Genomic DNA, 23,498 nt, shown 5'->3' on the forward strand with positions numbered 1-23,498 from the left:
GTCGAGGAAAAAAAGGAAAGGAACAAGATTGATAGATTTTGCCAAAGAGATGGCCCAGAATAGAGAGCACTGTATGGGGACTCATTTTTAAGTTTAAAATGGCCAAAGACAGCTTCTTCAGAGAGGTACCCCGAAGAAGGGGACAATATAGGTGGCCTTTTTTTAAAAGGACCATTCGTCAGTACAGCAGGTACTGCTGCCAGGTGTATAAGTGGCCACTGCTGGAAGCAGATGCAGCAGGACTGGAGCCCAGGGGATTCAGGGGCCCACTGCATCACAATTATGGCTGTCTACCTTTAAAAAAAAAGGGCATAGGAGCTTATTTTTCTTTCTAACATTAGGACTGAGGGGCTGGTCCGTCATAGTGGGGAAGAGGTAAAAGATGCATAGGAGATCGCCTGCTACTCAGGACTGCAGTTATCATTAGTGCAGCAGGTGTAGTTGCATTGTGGTCCAGGAGTGTGAGGGGCTCACATCACCCCAATTACGGGGAGCAGTATGTTTGGGATAATACTTGTTTTTGTTTAATGTATTTGCTGCTTTATAAGTGTTATATTTCGCTGTTTATGAGCTACAGAAAAAGTACTCCTGAAATCATCTCATAAGTCCAGCATGCAGCCATGTCCCTTCTGCACCCCCAATCCTTTCCATATAGTTTTGGAGGGGGGCCCTACCTCAAAACATTTTGCTTAGGGGGGCTCGGAGCAAAAACGTTTGAAGACCTCTGCCTTAGAGTGAGCAACAGCGAACTCAGCAGAGGGGAAGGGTGTGCTTCTGTAGCCATGGACTTAAGAAAGCCAGTTCATCTGAGACTGGTATGGAGGACTTAGCGGGTTAACAATTGACATTATGAGATATACCACGGACAGCTAACCCAATCAATGCTACTGTTTTCCTACATGGGCTATGAGAGCAAAGAGATTCCTAGGTACTGTAGTGCACCTTATATTTCCCCACTTCTCCTTAGTGTGACGTGTACTGCACCTGTTAGCCTTTAAAATTCCACAGTAGTCCCTTCAAAGATCCCAGATACCCCATCAAACTGTGACTGCCCCCTACACGCCCATAGGTCCATAATAACCCTAAAAGATTCTTCAGTGCTTCTGTGGGGAGATATTTGTCCAAAAATGCCAGGCAGCAAACATGCAAGCCCTCTATCAGACAAGGACCCTAATTCCAAAGGTACATTTAAGGTATTCCCTCATAAACTCTTTACGTCTTTGACGTCAATACATCCTGAGATCCATTTACTGCCCCGCCAACTTTTCCAATACATCTTACTTCTGCCTCAAGTGGAGTGCACCAGTGCGCGTGCTTCCAGTGCAACACTATTGGTCCATGGTGCTTCTTCGATGCACTGCCCTGTGATGCAGTAGATGAACTCTGGAGGCAGGGCTCTGCAGTGACAAGTTTTAGGGAATCCTAATCTGGATGAGGTGGTCTGTGGAGCAAACTGTTCTCTATCTGTCTTCACCCCTCCTTAATCCAAGCTACTTTGAGTCCAGAGCTGTTCCTGTACTCACCTCAGAGAACCAGACTGCATCCAGCACATTTTAAGCTATGCTGTTGTGAGCCTTTAGTGACAGAGGATGACAAAAACTTTGGTGAAGTTTAATCTACTGCAGCCGGTGCTTTATGGCATACTGTGTGTAGTATGTACCACATGCAACAGGAGTGAAACATACATAGCCATCACCTCATAGTAGAGATCGTCCTGCTACAATAATACTGTTATCTGTGAAGTTTTTTTTGTACATTCTGTAAAATATCAACCTTTGCAAATGATTGTGGTGTTGAGGTATATAAACACTGATAACCACTGATTTTTAGTATTGGGAAAATACGAGAACATACCCAGTGGAATTCCTAAAGCATAAACAGCGACAGAGGAACCCCACCGGGGCATGCTACTTTCCAGGTCACAAGCAGCGGGGTGTGTGTCACGGTTAGATCCAAGATGGCTTCTCGCTCACCTTTTTTCTCTCACTCTAGGAGAGGGCTTTTTATTTTTCAAAATATAAATCTAACCTTTGTCTGAGCTACAACATCCGTCTGATTGTGAATTAATGAAGTGCACAGGTCATATGCAAATCATTCACTATTTACACAAGGCCTTTTCACTACAGGCAGCGCCTTAAGCTCACATTTTCTCACACTCACTCCAACTGAAACCCTGCCCAGTTAATCAGGGCATGTGGAAGGTTAAAATAGCCTTTAGACACAGAGGGCATTATTCATATGATAAAATTCTGGTTTTTGCTTTCTATGAACATGTAAACTGCATACTTAAAAAATGATTTAATGCATGTTAAGATTGTACATTACTTTAAAAAAAATTCAAAACTCAAAAACTATAAAATGCAGTTTCTTGGCTCTCACTTTGTAGACTCTGGCTCAGTGTCCGAGATACAAATCTCCATTGTCAATGCAACAGGCACTGGTTTGAAAAGTTTGTGTTCAATAGCTTCCCTTACCAGTCCCACATGTATTAACCACAAACATCTGCAACACAGATCACAATTGGGTTTTCCCCCTGGATTTTCAAAAAATTAAAATCCTAAAAGCACAATTTTTAACAGAAACCAAGTGAAGAGCAAGCGGCAAAGATATTCTGTTCCAGAGTACAGGAAAGCGTGCTGAATGTCCGGCTTACTACATTAATTCTGCCAGTAGTAGCAGAGTAATACACCTTGGAAGGTCACAGAATGTTACATAGTAACAAAGAGACTACAAGGAATGTATGGTCCACAGAGGCCACTGTCCCACTCCTTGGAAACTAATACATGCAGAGGCGTTCACCGTATGTCCAGGATGCACCAGTCAACGAGAAGATCTCCAAGCCGTCCTTTTCAGGTAAATTTACATTCAATGAATCTAAATACATGTAATGCACCTAATTCATGACTAACCTTAAAATGTGGAAGGGATACGGCTTTCGAACTTTTTAAGTACGCTGATCACCGCTGCTTAAAGGCTACAGATAAAGGCTGTAAACTCAACTATGCCCATAATTACAATGTAAAATAAATTTGTCATGAAATCTGACTATGTTGCTATGAGCAACTTCTGTTAACCCAAATCAGAAACTTGACCCCTTAATACTTCCCAAATATGCTACAATGAAAATTGTTGAACTACCAAGTTTAACCCTCATCTTATGTTGCTTTATGTACATTCCCAGTTGAAATTTACTACAATTTGTGCACTGGGCATAGAACCCGGTGTGAAATCACTTTTCTACTGCGTCTAACTTAGATGTTTCCTCCACAGGTAGAGTGCAAGTGAAGAGCTGCTGCCATTCTGCACCAGGTATGACAAATTTACTGTGGTTCAGTCCCGCTTGGCTTCCTTTACTCCACTTTCAAAAAAGAGAGAGTTTCCTAGAATTACAGAAAGGACTTGGTATCAGACAAACAAAAAAAGGGGGTTTCCTTTCTGTATGACTAACATTTAGTTTGTGACCAAAAGGACTACACAATAACGTAACTTTTTAGTGTTGTGGGGTGACACGGGTAATTCGATCTGCACAAAAACCTAAAGTATCTTTTTGTTTCACAAATTTTATTATAAAAGAACATATGAATTCATTTGCTACATTGATTGCTATAAAAACATTACATTAGTTCAGAGTATATCTTGCATACAATTTGAATGCACTGGTTACAATTAAAAACATTAAATACAAAACAATACACATGTAGAGCAAATTTTAACAAAACATTATAAAAAGATGCCGCAGTGAGTCCTTTGTCGACGCGTTTCGGTGCTTTAAAGCATTTCTAACACCTTCCTCAGGACAGACTTATTTAAAAACCAAGTTTCTTCAATCTAGAGATAAATACATACAATTAAAATCATATATTTTTTTGTGTGTCACACAAAAAAATATATGATTTTAATTGTATGTATTTATTTGTATGTATTTTTAGAACCTTGGTTTTTAAATAAGTCTGTCCTGAGGAAGGTGTTAGAAATGCTTTAAAGCACCGAAACGCGTCGACAAAGGACTCACTGCGGCATCTTTTTATAATGTTTTGTTAAAATTTGCTCTACATGTATATTGTTTTGTATTAAATGTTTTTAATTGTAATCAGTGCATTCAAATTGTATGCAAGATATACTCTGAACTAATGTAATGTTTTTATAGCAATCAATGTAGCAAATGAATTCATATGTTCTTTTATAATAAAATTTGTGAAACAAAAAGATACTTTAGGTTTTTGTGCAGATCGAATTACCCGTGTCACCCCACAACACTAAAAAGTTACGTTAGTGTGTAGTCCTTTTGGTCACAAACTAAAAGTTAGTCATACAGAAAGGAAACCCCCTTTTTTTGTTTGTTCCTTTACTCCACTGGCAGCAGTATAACTAGTCTCTCCTCATAATATTTAGCTATTTGGAGTAGACCATGCGAACTAGAGGTGAATAAGGAAAATTCTGATTGATCTCTCTGTTCTAAAGCTGATATCTGTGTATCACAACAGACCAAAAAAACATTGCTTCTAGGTAGTGCAAGAGCAGTCTTCATTTCAATTTCAGATCCTCCTGTGAGCTCAGCCTCTCACTGCATCTCCTTCCATTAGTGGTATTTAGTCAATTGATGTTTTTCTGCTGAAGAATGTCAAAACTGGGGTAGAATGGCACGAGATGCGGCCGTGTTCCAGGGTTCACTTTCATCAATTTGATGAAGTCCATCAATAGCCCCCAGTAGATGTCCATCTGGAGGATATTTGTTTCTTTTCAGCATTCCATGGAGTGTGTGCTTTAAAACTACTCAGTTGGGTGGGATTTTGAAAAAGACACTTTTGGCTCAGTGCTGTCCTAATAGAATAAGTGCAGGGTGGCTTCTTACTCGGCATTGAGGTGTGAGCCGGGGCCACTAACCTCATAAGAGTGATCTTTGTTCGGATATGGTTCACCATTTCACATTTTACAACTGGTCCTTTATGGGCCACAATGGAAGGCAGACTCAAAGGGATAAGACCCCTTTGAAGACGGAGAGTAATTAACTACCCCCCTTTGCCAATAACTACTTCTTTGTAATTGATCTCAGTGGAGTCCTACCTTTGGGTGGACTAGCCGACTGCCAAGATAACATTTTGTGTGTACAGCGGACCAGTTGTCATCATTATTTACTCCTTCATAAAGTGTTTTTGCTTCAAGATATTTCCTTTTTAGTAGAGTCTACTGGAAATATGACATGCTCATCCCTCCTGACCATCAGGAAGATGCGTTAGATGTTTGTACGTATTTAATGGGAGAGGATACTGTCTTTATAGTGGTCAACTCATTGTTCAATAAACCACTGTCTTAAGAGTTACACTGGTCTCCCATCTTAAGCACCATCGCAGTGTTTGCTTGGACAAACTGTGCCTCTGCAACATGCCCGTCGCCTCCTGGAAATGTAATGTCCAAGGTTAGACTCAATACTAAATGCCCAAAGAACTGCGTCTTTCTCTTACGCATCCAATTTGAAAGTCCCAAAGTAGCTGGCAGTCTCCTCAGGGTCAACCATCGCTAGGCTGGAGACAGATACAAAGAGCTCATCTCCCATCTCTAGCTGAAATACTCCAGCCTGATGTACTGAGTGTAGGCCGTACTCAGCATTGGGTGCCCAACACTTGGTGCCCACACCTTTGAGGAGCAGGATGGGGTGCAGATAGGAGGTCTTCTTGTGAATGCATTGTACAAGCTGTTGGCCAATGGCATGGGAGGTGTGCTCACTCCGGTGAGGGTATCGGAAGTAAATCTGAGAGTACACATAGTACTTGCCGGGCTGTGAGATCTTTAGCCTGCCCTCGTGGTAGCTGATGTTCTGCCGGTGCGACCAGATGTTCTTATCTTCCCATTGGCGGATAGGGTGCCTGCATGATTGCGGAAGGCTTCCAAAGCCATGACTTCCTGATGCAGAATCTCCTACAAAACAAATAGGTAACATTCAGAGACAGCAGCATGGTTATGAATCATTTATGTTACATTATACGTTATATTAAATAAAATAGGACAGCCTAGCATATGTTTAGAAGAAAAATGGAGACCAGCTCATGCCTTGTGTTCAGAGATTGCTGCAAGGAACAGTTGTAAAATAAACACCATCCTCATCTCGCTCTTCTCGTTCTAGCGTTTTTTAATCCCTTGCGAGCACATGACGGAACTACGCAGCTATGAGCAACAGGCAGCGTGTGCTCGTGACGGCGTGGTTCCGTTATGCGGCTGCCGCTCCTCCCACGCGGCATTAATTCCCCGCCTGTGCGGGTAAATTAATGAGCGGGTGTGGTCACGATGGAACAAGGCCGTCGTGAGCAAACGCCGCCCGCGACTCATGACGGCGTGGTTCCGTCATGAGCATGGAAGTGCCACGCTCACCCCCTAGCTCCCCCACGCCGCAGCGGAATTCGCGGGGCAGAGAAGGGGTTAAGGAACTCATCCATGCCACAGAGAGTGGAGGTTCCAATAAGGCCATATGCCTAAAACCTAGTGCAAGGAAGTCCACAAGGTGCGTGTGCGGAACGTGGCAGAGGCTTCCAACATATTACCTCCTGGGCCTACCAAAATCACCCTAACCTGGCATCATCAATACTGCAGCTACTATTTCGACCTATCTAACGCATCGCAAGGTAAGTTTAGGTGAAGAGTTATTTAGTTATGGTTAATAAATATACACTTATATTATACGTGGAGAAGTGTGGCTCAGGGGTTAGAGGCGGCAGACCCGGAAGCTGAGATCGGCCCTGGACCAGGGTTCAATTCCCCGCCCCGACGGGGGTTGGGCTCAATAATTCCACGGACTCGATAATTCTCGCTCCGGTGCCTACTCGACTCACGGGATCACACTCTGCGACTCTGGGCAATAGCTTGCTTAATCTCCACAACGGCCCCTTGCGGCGGGATGCCTGGCTTTCACCTTGTGGATACCCTGCCGGGGTGTCTCACAGGGTAATACCAGGACGGGTTCCCTAAGCAAGCGCATAGATGTGGGCGATTTGCGCTATATAAATACATGTACATTTACATTTACATTTTACTTATCTTGTTAAGGTAGTGGTAGGCGATGTAGTGGTTGCAATATTTTTGTAGGTTGCTATTGTTGTCCTTCATATAGTGACGTACAATTCTTTATACAGTATATGTGGTTATATAGTCGGTATATGCTTATGTCAAGCTAATAAAACTATTTTCTTATCTTTAACTTTAAGCAACTGTAATCCTTTGAATTTTAAGCACAGATGCATCCCTCATCTGGAGTACTCACTACTTGAGAAGATAACCTGGACTTTTCTGCTTTAATTGTTCACTGTCCTTTAGGAAAAAGGATAACCTTCGAGGCACCCTTGGAAACACTTTAATGCGGAAGTGCAGGCAATGTTTATTTTAATTACGTTTTCTATACTACACATGGATAAGTACAATATTATTATCATTATAGCACTTAAGGAATATTTGCATCTTTAGATGACTGTTTTTATGCACCATGTAAAAACTCAGAATGTTATGACAAATTGTAAGTATTTTTTTGCACGGTCATATATTTATAGCTTGCATAAAGTAAAAGTCGAAGTACGAAATCAGAATACTTAGTAATAGTAATAATTGTAAGTGCGCAAAACTAGTTAGATATAACTAAAATGAACGTTTAATTAGATTGGTTTTGTATTATTAAAACTGAAAGTGTTTCCATCGCTAGCTCGTGAGTACCTGCTTTGCATTCGTTAGAGTATGCGTTGCGTCACAAGAGGGTGTAATCTAGGTGAACACAGAGGCCTTCTGGACTGAATAAAACGGAGCGGTTAGAATGAGAAGGACTGCGAGGGGTGCATTCTCTCCACTAAGGCCCTCTTTCCACTGTGATAGGAAATTCCGATGCTGTAACGTGAAATCACTAATTTTGATAAGCAAAACTACAGTACTATTCAAAGTTCTCACCTACAAACCTACTTAGAAAATAGGTGTTTTGATTCCAATTTCTGTGATAATTACCAACTTTTTCTAGTGCCATATTTCGACAGGTTTGCCCTGATGAAAGTGTTCCTGGAAACACCAAATGTAATCCCACAAGCCAAATTGCAATTTTACTCGCAATTTCGGATTCAGACAAACACTCCAGGGAAATGTAAAGAATACCTAAGTTTGTTAAGTAACCCTTACATAGTGCACCCATCTCACACTCCATCATCTATAATGTTAACCACGTACTGTATAATATAAAACCCTGCCATAAAGTTCTACCTGACACACATAAGTACACACCAACTTAATTCGCTATCGACAAAATCAAGTTGTCATTTACAAACAAACCTTTTACCATTTTCCATATATATCACGCAATTCCTGCTTATTTTGTCTGTTTCACTGAAACCATGCCAGACATACATTTACATATACGTCATAGAATAGCCTTAACCGTTGGCTTTGTCGGAGCTTGCTCAGAAAAACGCAGAAAATCTGTGCGTAACAGACACCAGATTTTAAGGCTAAACCATAACAAAGTTACTGGGTCCATTTTATTGGGAGATCTGTAGTACCAGATCCCTTATGATACATAGGGAATTGTATGTAGGCGTATCTTTATTATCAAAGTATTGATACACATCTATTCTTCTAATTCTTTCTTCTATCCTCCAACATTTAAAGCTCAACCCTTAAAATGTCTTAATACCATCAAACAAATCAGCCAGCACAACTAAAAAACAATTCTAAAATTAGCAAAACCAGTTCTGCAATTGTTTCCAAATGCAGATGGAACAGACCAAAAAATTACCCTCGAGCATGGAAGATTTTTGAAAACTACCTCTGTTGATTCTTTTGATAATTACAGACTTGAGGCCAGACAAACAAAAGCCTCAGGCAGACAGAATGCCCTTTCTGCACATTAGAAAATAATCCATCAAGGGGCTGATTCACAAAGAAGCATGAAGGAGTTCCCAAACGACATAATGTGATTTTAATCCTATGCTTTGCATGCACATTTGATATTAGAAGATTTACAACCCCCCCACAGACACCCTTTGGAAGGGGACATGAATTGTGACTCGCCCAGAAAGGGGTGGAGCTCAGTCCTAGACAGCACCTCTCTGAGGTGGGATACATACCCCACTTTCAGAAGCTGACCAGGCCGAAGTGCAGTGTAAGACGGACTGTGGTGTGTACCCCCCCTGCCATTGTTCACCGAATTACTCTCTGCTGAGAGCGCAGTTTGTTTGTGGGCGCGCATATGGTTTGGGTCTGTGCCAGTCAGTGTTAAATTTGTAAGAAAATATGTGCCAGGGCCCTTGTCAAGAGGCAGCTCTAGCTATATCCACCCCTTGCCCATAACACTGCGGCCAATGACAATACCTACACAACTACTAACCATAAAGCTCCTACAAATGCGATAATTCAGACTATTCCAGGCCCCCAAAGCTAAAAGAGTGTTTTGGGCGGCAGGAATTAATCATTTTTAATGTGTATCGAATTAATAAATAGCTCTTCTTCTGCTCATCTCTAAATTACACAGACAGTGCTACCATGTGGCAGACCTGCATAAGCGTCCATGTTTAATATTAAGTGCTGGCCCTAAGCACCAGAAACCCCAGGCTTAAATTAAGCACTCGTGCCTGTCACAGAAAATAAGGGTGAGCATTGGTGCAGGGTAAAGCAATGCAACCAATTTGGATGCAGGGCCCCAGGATGTAATACATGCCTGACTGGCTGAGCATTCCTGGCACCCTCTGTTGTTTTGTGGCAATATGGTTGTGGGTTTTTAGCCTGCTTGGCAAGATTTCATCCCAGGAAGGATTCTGGACTTACCTTGATGGGGGGAGCTGTGATCTCTAAGTGTGAGATGAGCTGAAGGCTTGGAAGACAGACCTTGTGGCCTCTGGAACTCTGAACTGTTCACATAGTTCCTCCTGATATCTGGGGATGAAAGAAAAGTACAATAACTCTGGCTATGTGGACATAAACATTTGCCCCAGCCTACTGTGATTATTTAGCAGGGCTCTCCTCCACCCTTCCCTCCTCTCCCTTTATGATCCTATTATTACATCTTTAGCACTGCATACTGGGGATGGGTGTGGTATCTATTTGGGTTTAAATACGGTTTATTTGTCTGCATTTTGATTGGATGCACCAACAAAAACTTAAAACGAATATGACGTTTCAGTGTCATAAAAAATTGTAATATAGATAAAAAGAGAAAAATCATCAGTAATATAATAACAGATGAATGTAAAAATAATCTAGAGACAATATTGGCTTCATTTATATTGAGTATGAGCTACTGGAAAACTTTGATGCAAACAATATCTATACTCTTTGGGGGAGATTCACAAAAGCATTGATGAGTGTGGAAAGTAGTACTGCACGAGTGCCCCTTTCGGTACTCTTACAAACCTTTGTAAATTGGCCCCAAAATGTCCTGCTCCTACTTAGTAAAAAAGCAAAGAGGGCACATTCCTATCTGTTTGTACAAAATCTGCACAAATACTCTATGAAGAGTCTCATTATATTCCCATTTAAGATGTTTTAGGGCCAATTCACAAAGGCATTTAAGAGTATGTACAAGAGTAATGCATGACTACTATTCACGTACCCTAAAATGCCTTCATGAAATAGCTCTAATGGATGACAATCTAGCAGTCCCCTACAAGGAGCACTGCTGTGATGCTGCTTGTATTCCATCAGGGTACTCTGCTGAAGTACAGGGATGTACACATTCGGGAACATTTACTAAAAAGACCTGCTGCGTTGCACAGGAGAACTGTTTTGCAAGACAGCGAGAGAGCAGGACAGCGCCAAATCTACAAAGATGTAGACCTTTTTTTCACTTCCCAAGCACTGGCACTCACTCGGGCTGTCTAGCACCACGTGTACAGTCTTCAGATGGTTCAGAACAGTTCTAGTGGAAGGTTAAGACTTCGCTTGTGGTGAAAGGAAAGCCGTTTGGAAGATTTCTCTTCCTGCACAAAAATACTCATCCCCCAACGCAGGCCCCCTTGCACCATGGTTCAAAGGTGCCTGTGCTGGTGCATGACAGCCCATGGTGCACCGGCGCTGGAGAAACAAGTTTAAAAAACAGTTATAGTGACATGACTAAACTATACCAATATGAAAAAGACATCTCGTGTCCACTGACTTGGAAATTGTATACCACAATTTATAACAATCTGCTCAGAGGGTACCAATTCATCACAAATGTGATTTCTAAAGGCCAGAGAATACACTTTGAAATGTAAATATCTGGTCAAGGTTTGCTGTAGCTTTAGAGGATGTTGATTATCTAGGCCTAGTTTACGAAGCCCTTGTGCTACTCTGCATTGGGAAGGTGTGCCAAGGGTGGAGCGTGGGTGTTCTAACACACCCACACATGGATTCCGGTGCATTCGCAGATTTACTAAGAAAAGTGAACCTGGGAATGCAACAAAATGCCACCAACAGAGGTGTAACGACGAGAATCAATTATATTTCTCCTTGTTCTTTCCTCTTTGAAAAATTAAAATTGCTCTGAGAATTGTGTTTGTGCAGGAAGGTGTCTCTTCCTGAACAAAAGCAATCCAGCTTGTAACGCAGGCAACCTTGCACCATGGCGCAATGGTGCCTGTGTTGTCGATAGACTGAACTCAGTGGACCAGTTGAGGGAGAGCGCAGGAAGGCATTGTATCTTATTAGATATGATGCATTCCGGCTCTCGCCCTGTCTCCAAATGCAGCACAACGCAGCAAGTTGTCTTGCTGCATTGCTTCACATCTTAGTAAATCTGGCCTCTATTCTACTGAGTTTGACTCAAGGGGCCTCATATATGGGCCTTCCTACTGCGCTGCCCTATGGCAAAACAAAGGCAGAAATGTGCTGTATATATCAGACACGGCGTAGTCTTGTCCTTTTCTCCTGCTCTGGCGCATAGTGGGCTGCTGTGCGCCAATGCATGCACCGTTGCACCATGGTGCAAGGGGGCCTGCGCTGCAGGGTTGATTATTTTTGTTGAGGAAGGTAAACCTTTCTGCACAAAATCAATCAAAAGAGGCTTTTTCCTCTCTCTATGTGTGCTGCAGAATACAGCACACTTCTGCAGCACACATTGAAAGAGGTAAAACAAGGCGAATGAAGCTGTTTCTCCTCTTTGTGCCTACCATACACCTCCTGTAGGGAGGCGCAAGTTGTTGGTGCTGCCTCAGAGTTACAATTTCTTGTAAATCTGGGGCAGTGTCAAAAAGCCATGGATGTTGCTGGGAATGCCCCCAGCAACACCCATTGCATGCCCATTTGATGCAGAAAACTGCATTAAATGGAACAATATTTACACTGCAGCATTAAGCCTAAAAAGTGGCTTGGTGCTGCCTGGTAAATATGGAGCAGGCTCCTGCGCCACCAGAGTCTCACAAAAAGTGACGCACCGGTGGCGCAAGGGGCTTATAAATAAGCCCCAAGATCTAAAAATTACCAGGCATCTACCTACCCACTCGTGAATTTATAGTTTAAGGAAAACTGTAAAGGTTAATTAGCTGACCTAGTGAGAAACTATTATTGTTAGAACAGAGAGACTATGCTCATTTACAACGCTCTACCAATGTCCAAATATCAAATCGAACAGACTAGAGAAATAGTCGGGCTAGAGCTGACAATATATGAGACATGGGATCATTGAACACTAAAACAATGCCTCAGCAGAGATCTTTAAAGGGAGATTTTCAGCTTCACCAGTCTTTCTATCACTCCTGTGAGCCAAGCATCCTTATGGTGGTACAGACCCCTCACAGACCATCTATGTTCTATCTGAAAGGTATCTGTAGATGGTGGTGTTAGCTAAACTGTTTGCTACACCCTACCTCCAGAGTGGATCACTTATGAATCCAAGGGTTTTTTCTCTCAACCTTCAATCTTGTTCTTGTACTGGGCTCCAGGTCACACAGCAGAGCTACATCAAAGCTGCAGCAATGAACCAGGACCTTCCCATCATGACAGGCCAATGCAGGTTCCATCAATTCTTCACACATCTGTCCTACTGCAACTGCGGCTATTACCCAGCTTCCAGTGCCCATCCACCTGGAGTGACCTGGCACCAATCACCACTTCTCCATATCACTCTATACATTATCAGTGTCACTCCAACTCTCGACCATCTCTTCTGTGGCTCTTCTACTGTCTGCCTACACTGAGTCTGCAGACATGGCTGCCGGCCCCGGCTATCTTCAGCCTACCACTGGAGTCAAGCTATCCTGGCTGATGACGGCTGATAGTCAGAAACCGGTCCGAGGATGCTTGATTCCGGTCCAGGAAAGACATGGCTTGGCAGTTCGTGCTGGACTGTTCCCATGAGGCACAGGGTCAAGGCTGATTTGCATATGGCCATGTCTGAACTGGGGTGGTGTGTAGTGCAAAAAAAACATGGATTTAGGCCCAGATCTCTGTACTGGGGTGAATGTATGACTTTGTTCTGCATTCTGTCCATCAACTGTTGTTTTGCATATCTTCAGCCTGGGCATGGAATGCACTCTGCTTGCCAACTCACTAGGGCGGTGCAAAAACCATTTTGTGAGTCAGAGTGAAAAGCTGAATTTAGAAACAACAATACCTTTCTGAGCGCTGGATTGGATGACGTTTTCAGTCACCTGGCAAATAGAAAAGAAGAAAGTGAGCGTGTGAGCCTCTCATCTCCTGAAATAGGTTAATAGCTGGGTGTCAACATTCACAGTAATAGTTCCAACAATGGAACCACACATTTTTCGTTGCTGAAAATATTTGCCACTCATCCCCATTTTAATGATATGCAATTCAGTGGCCTGAGTAGGATGGCAAGAGAAGTCACCTCTCCCAGATGGGGAATAAAATCTATCTTCTTGTGGCTGCAAATTGACCTCTTTCGCAGGTGTATTAGCCCTTAGAGTGGTCTTATTTCTCTTAAGAGAGAGTGATACCTGAGGATGTGCCGCTTCTACATATTTTTTAAACGTGTTCTTTTAGTTTTAGTATTTACCTGCATTGCATGTCCCTTGTTTTTATGTAGCACTTCATGCCACATGCATGCCATCTCCAAGCACTGTTTAAAGAAAGTGTCACTATTAGCCAGTTTAATGGTGCTTCATTAAGGCCATCAAGGGGCCCAACCATGCAGGTGAATGTGTGCATTGTCTATGCTTTGTGTTCAGTGGCTCTAGTTTACTAAAAACTTGACATTTAGGGGCTGATTACAACTACAGTGGTCCATCCGACTGCCGTAGTCGTGGTGGTGGTTCGACCACTGCCACACTGCGGCAACGAGCGCCGAATTATGAGTGTGGTGGTCAGACCACCACAGGACCTGCGTCTGCTGGGAAGCCAGGATCCTACGGCCGTCGTGCAGTAGTCAGGGACTTGCAATATGCTGGCGGTGGTGCTGCGGCACCTCTGAGCATATAACGAGTTGGTTGTCCACCACCCTTTTCATGGCGGAGAGACCAACATGAAAAGGTTGGCAGAGAGGCAACAAAGGGGGCCCTTTTAGGGCCCCCTGCTGCTCCAGAGTCTGGGGGTGCATGCAATGTAAATTTGAACCCCAGTTCCTACATGATGAGGCATGCGCCACATGGTGCATGCCGCACTGTGCAGGAACATGCTGCGGCGGTGTCAAGCCTCTCCTGTGATCCTTCGACAGACACCGCCGTGGCACCACTGCCGCACCACCCGCCCACCAAGGATTCAACTCCGAATCTAGCAGGCGATATGATCACAGCTTTGGCGGACCTCCTGCGGAGCGTGGAAGTGGCTCTCCGCAGGGGGACTGCCAAAGTCGTAATCAGCCCCGTATGTATATGGCTGCTCTGAGGGGTCAATAAGATTGTGTTAGACATGACATTTAAGGGTTTGCTCGAGGTAGTTAGATCTTTAATTCAGAGACTGATTCCACAATGAGTGATGAGAAGTGCTGCCATGCAGAAGAGTTTTCTTAGGGAGACTTTTGCAGAGGTGGGGACGGGGGGCGCTTTACAGACTTCCGGGTTACAAATCCCAAGAGAGCCAGAGCAGGAAGGCAGATCGGCTGTGATCCGGCCTCACCTGTCCTCAGGGCTCGAGTCGGGGTAACACACCGGTGGACGGCATCCCCCCACTTATTTTACCGGGGGGACACCGTCCCCCCTGCCAAACAGCTGGACTTCACTCTTTGGCCTCTCTGGGATGAGGAGATAGGCACCTTTCATGACGTCACTTCCTGTCGTGATGTCACTTCCGGTGCCCGCGTCCCCCCACTTCTTTTTTGCGACTTGTGCCCTGTGGCCTGTTCACCCAAAGCATTGGAGCAGCTGGACAGAGAACGGAAGTGGCAGTACAGAAAGGAAGTGGTAGTTCCTATACTTAACAGCAGGGTTGCACCCAAAAAGAATGGAAGTACAAGGACTGTGTCAGGCACATGAGCGTGAATGTTCTAATTGGGCATTAGTGCACTCTTGTCAGAGGTCAAAGGGAAGGTATTTATTCAGCACCGTGGAATACTATGACCTTAGCCCTTTTCTGGAAATATTGACTTGCCAGAAACGCAGAATATTGAAGTTTTTTCCCATACGTACTCAGCCTTGCAAAATCTAAGAGGGTAAAAGTGGGGAATTTCGCATGACTTCGATTGTGAATCCGGATTACCACTTTATGCTTCTTGGATCGAGGCGTCATGTTTTCGTGCTCTGAATAGGCTGACTGAATTGCTATTGCCTTGCACTATTGACCTGCAGCTGGAGATGCTGTCCCAGCATGCTTTTGGACCGCTGCCTCCAGTCTGTGTCCAGAGTGTTTGTCCTCCATATGGACCTGCAACAGCTCAACGCCAGTTAAATCTGAGATCACATTTGGGACGGGTTCACAAGGATCTCTGGTGTACACTTCTCTTGCTATGTGCAATCCATCTTCTCTATGATTTTTAGGTCGAGCCTGGGAGCGCATGAGCTGCACTGCAAGGCCTCTCCGCCCATTTTTTTCATTGGCTTGTGTGTTTGTCTACTGTAAACTGTGGCTGTTCATTGGTCAATAGGCTTAGTAGTCCCTCCTTTTTACCGCCATGTCTCATTTTCTAACCTCCCATGGTGACACCCCCTGTTATGTGTGTTGTTACTCGCTAGGCTTTAATTACATCCTCCGATCACGATATTCTCAAATAGATTTGCCCTGCCTGCTGCTGGAAGCGTGACACACTCTCTCCTAAGGATTTTTAAAAAGAATTATAGCGTGGGTGCCTAACGCATTTGCATTGCAATAGGTCTCACATTTGCAAGAGTTTAACCTCTTGCGTGCTCATGACGAGCTGAGCTCCTCATGAGGCACGGTTGCGCTGTGCTGATGACGATCTGAGCTCGTCATGACCTCCGCGGAACGCCCACGCAGGGATAATTCCCCTGCTGTGCTGGGTGTTTCATTCAAACGGGCGTGGTCTTGACGAGCTGAGCTCGTCATCGGCACAGCGCCACCGTGCTGCGTGACGAGCTGAGCTCGTCACGAGCACCGCTGCGCCGCTCACGGCCCCCCTCCCCCCACGTTGCGGGGGAATTAGCCCCGCGGCGAAGGGGCTAGGCTATTGGCATTGTAAATGACAATGCCTTTTATTTATCTGTTTTTAAAAACAACACATCAATAAAAGGCATTGTCATTTGCAATGCCAAAGATCAAACTCTCGTAAATGCGAGACCTATTGCATTGCAAATGCTTGTTGCATTTCAAACTGAACCTAGATCTGGTAGATCCATCATATCATACAATAAATTGTAACCGGTCATTAATTGCATCCCGAAGAAGATATTGAAAGGGCTGTGGCCTAATTAACAGGGTGCAGCAAGTTCTGATTTAGTTGTAAAGAATAGATTGCACCAGAACTGGGATTAAAAGATGTCTGCAAATAGTGACATTGCCACATTTGTCCTCAGACACATTTCATCTATAACAAACTCTGGCAACACCAATAGTCCGGGCCTTGGCAAGCCTGTTATACTTTTTAATGTAATTTAAAAAACATGCAATGAAAGCAGAGATTGGCCTGCCAGTCTTGCACTTGAAGTGAACTACTTTCTACATGCACGTGCTTTATTTCTCAGTGACTAGAGTCAGTGAATTATGTGGACTGACCCATGGTAACAAGCTGTGTGCTGTGGTAAAATGTGAATGATAGTTGAACAGACCATGTATGTATATTTATTATGAATATTTGGTAAACATGAGGCTGGTAAGAGAGCTGAAGCTGTCTCTAGGGCAGACCTAAAAATGGTAAAAAAGACCCAAAACATTTGGCTGTTGAGAGTGCAATATACAAAACTACAGATTATGCCTCCTTAAGAACCCTTACCTATTTCATCGGAATTGTATATCAGTAAAACTTTGCATTTTTAGTGCATTGCATAGAATCCTGCTGCATAGGTTAAGTGAAATGATGGTGTTTATTCTAAAGATAGAAACGGGGAAAATGTACAGGACCAAAATAAATCTATGCATGTGGGGGGCTTCTGTCTATGCTTTTCACAGATTTACACATATGGGGGGATTCACAAAGTACTGTAGTAGCGCGACTAGAAACCAATGCAAGTTATAGATTCCAGGCAAACTCCTTCTCTTTAATACTTGCGCCCATTGAGGGCGTTTTGGAGGAGTAAGCCCTTCCTTTACTCTTGGTGAAAACATAGCAGTGTTTAAGGATTTATCATCCCTAACTTGCACACTTACCCCTACACTTTTAGCCACAGTACTCAAGGTTCACAGTTTTTTTACGAGTAGATTATCCTGCCCTCTGTTTTTTATCCAATTTATAATTGTAGTTCTGTTTATCCCATAACAAACGCAGGACTAAAATACTAAGATAACATGAAAACAAGTATTGACAAAGTCAATAGTTCTTGCCATTGAAACTTATAAACTTCACCAGTTATTGTGTTTTTCCCCTAGATGACTGCCATTCATGCTTGTTCAGTGACCATTTTTAAACAAGTGTAATTCTTGAGCAAAATCCGTTAAAATCCGTACTATTACAGATACCATATTTGAATATATTTTCAGAAAACACAAGAAAATCCATTTAAAGATGGCTGCCACAAATGCACTTCCATCCGCTGTGCCCATATTTAAATTAATTGATTATGCTTCAAGAAAATCCATTTAAAGATGGCCGCTTAAATGTGCCTGTAGGTCTATGGCAGTGATCTTTGAATGGATTTTCCTAGGTTTTAAGAAAATACATTCAAAGACGGCCACCACAAATGCATCTGGATCCATGGTTGTCATCTATGAATAGTTAAAAATATATATATTTTTAGGTGGCTATTTGCTGTTACAGCTGCAGGTGGCACTCAGAGCGTGAAGGAGCTGGGAGGTGGTACATTGATTTTGGGCGCGGGGTTGTTTTTAGAGTGTACTAAAGGAGAGGGGGGAGAGCCGGGTGAGAAAGAGAAAATAGTCCCTCTTTTCCACTGTAATGCATAGACCTACACCAGCAGCGGAAGAGTATATACTATAAAATTAAAACTCTTTAAGACTGAAGTAGTAATTTGCTTAGACCAACATAAGACGACTAAGGGAAGCCATTTACTCCAGAGCGGGGAAGCAATACAGACACAAGTGCCCCACAATCCTGAGTAAGGGGCTGCATAGTTGTCTATGAATGGGTTGGAAAAAAAAAAGGCGATGGGGGTGAGTACCCAAGAAGTGACAACTTTGCAGTTCTACCTAACATTCTGCACAGCCAAAACCGGTCTCTCCTGTAGGTGAACCCATGAATTCACTCATTTGCTATGCTTGTTACTGCAGAAAATGTGTCCACCTGGCAGATGTTTGCAGCAGTAACTTTAATTATGTTATCATCAGATTTCGATTCTGTTACTCACAACCTGTCATTAGCTGGTACAATTTTTGTGCCCAGATGTTTGACTTAGGGGCACATGTTTTTTAGTATGGCCTGCTATTTTTAAGATTCAATGCCCATAGTCCATGTTTTTGTTGTTATGGCAAATTCTAACCACAGCACATCTGTCTCCAAATACTTGCAAACCAGAGACTGCTGCTAGTTGGATGGAACACCAAACAGCTGTGTTTATTTTTCTAGACGAGTCACTGTTAACATGTTCATTGAACAAAATAGCATTGGAAAAACCTTGTGTGAGGGGGCGAAAAAGAAGGAGACATGGGAGAGGGGGGGTGGGATCGAAGGAACAGGTCATCAGATGAGTAGATAGTGTGGGTGGACTTACATGCGCGAAGTAGGGCAGACTATATAACTGCCTATTGCCTCTGAAAGACAGCCCTGGCTACTTCATTGCCAACTTGTTCCAGGTCATAAAAAGCAGGTATATCCAGTCCTGGCTTTTTTATCCAACAACACTTAATATGCTGGATCTTGTAGTTCCACGTTTTCCTTCATCAGTTGGATCACGAAATTCCAGCATGCAAAGTGGTATTGGTTAGCGTATTGGAAGGCCAAAGCTTGAAAGCCAAACACTGGGACATTCATAACATTACGTGTATATTGTAAAGTTTGCGTTCACCAAGAAGGGTATCTTGCTCTGAATTACACAGATGTTTATTGTTACCCAACTCGTTGGTACTCGTTTTTATCGACCTCAGAATGATGAAAGGCTGAGCAGACCCGCCAGGATTTGAGCCTGTGATAAAGGGGTTATACAATGGCGGCATTTGTCCAATACACAGAAGTAGGACTACAATTCTGCATCACCGGAGGCGCTCAAACGGACAGAACGTGAAAATATGGAAAACACAGACGATCAGTCGTACTAAAAGCAATTTTTGCATTCAGTATCATATGTGCTAACTAAACCATTCAACCCATAAAAACATGCCCCCCACCTCCTTTGCATTTGTCGGCCCGCCCTGAAAACCGAGACATGTACTAGATTTACGGAACTCTGCAAGAAAAGTTGATGAAAACCCGAGGCTGTGCCTGGCCACCCTGTGAAAGCCAGACTAGTTGAATGTTCACTGCTGTCAAGGGGGTGAGTTGACTAGTAGGTCGCGTCAGGAGCTGGTGGGTACTCACCATGCTGACGTAGGACCTGATGCTGCTGGCCATCTTCTGGCAGGGCTCGTTCAAGAGCAGCTCGTGCAGACCCGCCTCTGTGGAGTCAGCCATCTCTTCCAGGCTGTTGATCAATTGTAAGCACTTGAGCTCTTCCGAGGTCCCCTGGGTCTCAGCCTTCAGCTGAAAAGCAAATACAAGCAAAACATCTGGGTCAGTTTATGAGGATTGGAACTTGTAAATGCTGTACATCTGCAAAGGATTATGAAGTCAGGGGAAACAGCTTAACAAGCAGATATGGCCCTGCTCCCTTGCACGGGAGGTACAGGCTGTGCTAGCCACAAGCAGCCTTATCACAAGGCCATCACTCGTCACATTTAGAGCGTTCTACAGATCCCAGTCGAGCAAGCATTAGCCCTAAAAGTGAATGCAACAGGCTTTTATGTGCAATCCCAGTCTCGTGATCAGCAAATAATGCCTGGTTACTCACTGGTAATCTTCATTACTCCAAGTCCTGGTCTTCCTGTTCCATTCTTGGGCCCGACCCTCCCTCCCTGTTTCTGTTTGGGTGATTGGTTTGTGCTTTTCTTTTTTCTTGAGTTTTCTTTTGTATTCTCAGGATGTGTGTGCGATGCACTTCCCCGTTTATGCACTACCTTGGTGCTTCATATCTTTGTATGATACTCATGAACAAGTACTAATTGTTTTGAAAACGTGTGTTGTTTGCTTAGTTACAGATTGTTGAAAAATCAGGTGCTTCATGTAATATATGAATTGATGCCATGCCTGGCAACTGATCCTCAGTCCTGATGATGATCCCATATTTTTATGGGATCGAAACGTCGTCGACATACACTCTGACCTGTTACACTATGCTATGTAGTATTTTTGTTTTGGGTGCAGTAGTGTTTTGCTTTTAATAAGAAGTGACCTAAAGGTGTTATATTAATGTTGGTCACTGTTTGCTTGCCTGGATATGTCTATATGTTTTTTGTTATCAGTTCTTAACACCTGATTTTCTGTGCATTATTGTTTTTTGCTCATTGTTTGTTTGTATTGGTTTTTTTTGCTCTCTTGATCTTTGGTTTTTGAAATATTCCGGCTGGGGTAATTCAAATATTTTTTTGGTTCGAATTGTAGTATCTAAATTGCAATCTCTGATAATTGAATCTGCTTATGGAACTGATTTTTGTATCCAGAACAACTGTATTTAATTTTTTATTAAGGGTTCGCTGTCTCTAGAATTACTCAAGTACCCTTGGTCCCTTAACGATCTTTGGGTTTCCCTTGTGTAATATTAAAGTGGCACATTTGCAAAAAAGTAAATGAAAAAAATACTCAACCTGAGAACAAATGAAATAAAATGAAAACATAATGGAAAGCAGAGATTAGCCCACCCTCCCTGGCACTTAAGTAGACTACTTTCTTCGTACCTGTGCACATGTGGAAGCGCAAAATGCCATGACACTCCATGGAAAGAGCCAGTGGCTAAAGTGAGCCGATCTCTTGCCCTAGGTTGTATACTGTGCTTGGTGGAACCATATGTGAATGGCATTTCCACAGATCAATGGATGAAGATGGTTGAAAGCGTGTATGTGTGTGTGTGCTCTACATTTGACCAAAGCTAACTGGCCCAAAGACAAAGGGCCAGATTCACAAAGGTGTCACGCACGGAGCGCAGCACAGCACCCGAAGATAACGCGCTGTGTTGCGTGACAGGGAGAGAGCAGGAGAGCACCATATCTATAGAGATATGGTATTCTCCTCCCCTTTCCCTAGTGCCGGTTGCCGAGCGCCACGCACACCTTTACACCATGGTGCAATGGTGTAAATCAGAGTCTAGCATAGGTTGTGTACTGGAAGAGTTCCCTTCCTGTACCTAGTACTGTGTCTAGACAAGTTTAAACCCTTTTCCTTCTTTGTAATTTCAGTACAGTGCAGCACACATGCAAAGTCAGAAAAGCAAGGAGAAATGAAAGCCTTTCTCTTTTTAAATTTTTGACGCGAAACCCTGTCTACTAATATTAGTAGGTCGGGTTTTTCACCAAAAAGCATGGTTGGTTGCATGGGAACGCCCATGTAATGCCCCCTCGATGCAAAGTAATGTAAAGCAGTGTTTCACGCTGGCTTGCATTACGTGTTCATACAAACCAACGCAAATACAAATTTGAGGTGCGTTGTTAATCCCCAAAAAGGTTTTGCATCGGGTTTACGCTAAAAAAGTAACGCAAACCCGACGCAACCCTTTTTATATCTTTACCGGAACATTATATTAGCGATTGTAGTACCTGGCTGTGATCTGTGCAGCCACACACCTTACAAAGGTGCACCATGTGGCAGGCACAATACAAGGTTATACTTTATTTACTGATAGAAAGGCTCTTAGGATGAAAGGATCCTAATGTTTACATTCTTCTGTTCGCTTACAACGAGTATGAATTAATGATAATCCCAGAATAGAAATGGCTGAGCGTCTCCCAAGATTCAATGATGTTGGCCATCAAGCTGGATGAGGTTATATTACAACTTTCCAGTATCACATGGACCGCTCCAAATGTAAACTTAGACCAAAAGTCTAACTTTACGACTTTCGATATTCACAAAAGTAAAAAACGAATAGTATCTAGTGCAGAGTTTCCACACTCTGGGCGGAATCTGCGCATTAGGGGCGGACTCTCCACAACGAGTGCAGAGATTCCACTCCACACTCGGAGTTGAATCTCCGCACTTCGGCTGAATTGCTGCACTTGGGCGGATCTCTGTCCCAAGAGCGGAGATTCTGCCAGAGTGTGGAGATTCCGCCCCGTGTGAGGACGTAAAGTCTCTACTCGTAACTTACCTTTGAGAATGCTGAAAAATAGTAAAGTTAAACTTTTGGTCGACATTCAGACCAAAAGTCTAACGTTACCTTCGTGATTCGGGCCCTCTGTGTGTGTATATTGGTCTTTTTTTACATTATAAAAATAAAAAATGAAAAGAAAGATATGGTTTTGGATTGCAAGGCAAAGTCAATAATTAGAAGTTGACAGTGTAGGACAGAGGGGGGAAAAACACCATGGGCTGCCTTAGGTGGTGGAATTCACCGCCCAGTATGTCCTAAACATCTTCAAGGTTGCTCTCCAGTGGTGGGCATGTTAACCACTTGGAGCATCAAATATGTTGTCAGAGTCCAGGGAAAAGGCCAAGGGACAGTAACACCTAGCAGAGGTTCAAGAGCAGAGGCGTTCCCTGCACTGCCAGGTCAGTGCATTCCAACACTCACTCCTCTGGCCTACAAACTACCCGAGCAGAGAGAAACATTAAACCGGTCTCTCTGGATGTTTGCACGAAAACTGCCAGACAAGCCGACTCACTTGAGGTGGTAAGCAGCCAGACAATCTCTGTTGAAGATCCACCCACCAATCTGGTGCAAATATGTAGGGCAAGAATGCACTTTTGGATTCAGGTTGGTGAAAGCAAGCATGCTAAATCAGTGACACAGAGGGTGGCTTCAGGTCAGGATGCATATATAATACTGGCATTACACCTGACCCGTGAGGGATGACAGTGC

General features: G+C 43.4%; 1 protein-coding gene across 2 annotated transcripts in view; it reads right to left on the bottom strand.

Annotated features, from left to right (window-relative positions):
• Positions 1 to 2,283: 2,283 nt before the first annotated feature.
• Positions 2,284 to 23,498, bottom strand: part of LOC147689135 (tumor necrosis factor ligand superfamily member 10-like) — a 45,451-nt gene continuing 24,236 nt past the window's right edge. Inside the window, exons 2-6 of one of the 2 annotated variants that reach the window (XM_086942021.1) lie at positions 19,970 to 20,131; positions 13,550 to 13,586; positions 9,787 to 9,894; positions 4,350 to 5,916; positions 2,284 to 3,353 (exon numbers count right to left, since the gene is read on the bottom strand). In XM_086942021.1, the coding sequence (XP_086798147.1) occupies positions 5,459 to 5,916; positions 9,787 to 9,894; positions 13,550 to 13,586; positions 19,970 to 20,131 (765 nt within the window). In that variant the 3' untranslated portion in view covers positions 2,284 to 3,353; positions 4,350 to 5,458. The remainder of the gene's footprint in view (positions 3,354 to 4,349; positions 5,917 to 9,786; positions 9,895 to 13,549; positions 13,587 to 19,969; positions 20,132 to 23,498) is intronic. The other variant, XM_086942022.1, reaches the window with a different exon arrangement.

The sequence above is a fragment of the Lissotriton vulgaris genome, chromosome 10 (assembly GCF_964263255.1).
Source record: "Lissotriton vulgaris chromosome 10, aLisVul1.2, whole genome shotgun sequence".
NCBI lineage: Eukaryota > Metazoa > Chordata > Amphibia > Caudata > Salamandridae > Lissotriton > Lissotriton vulgaris.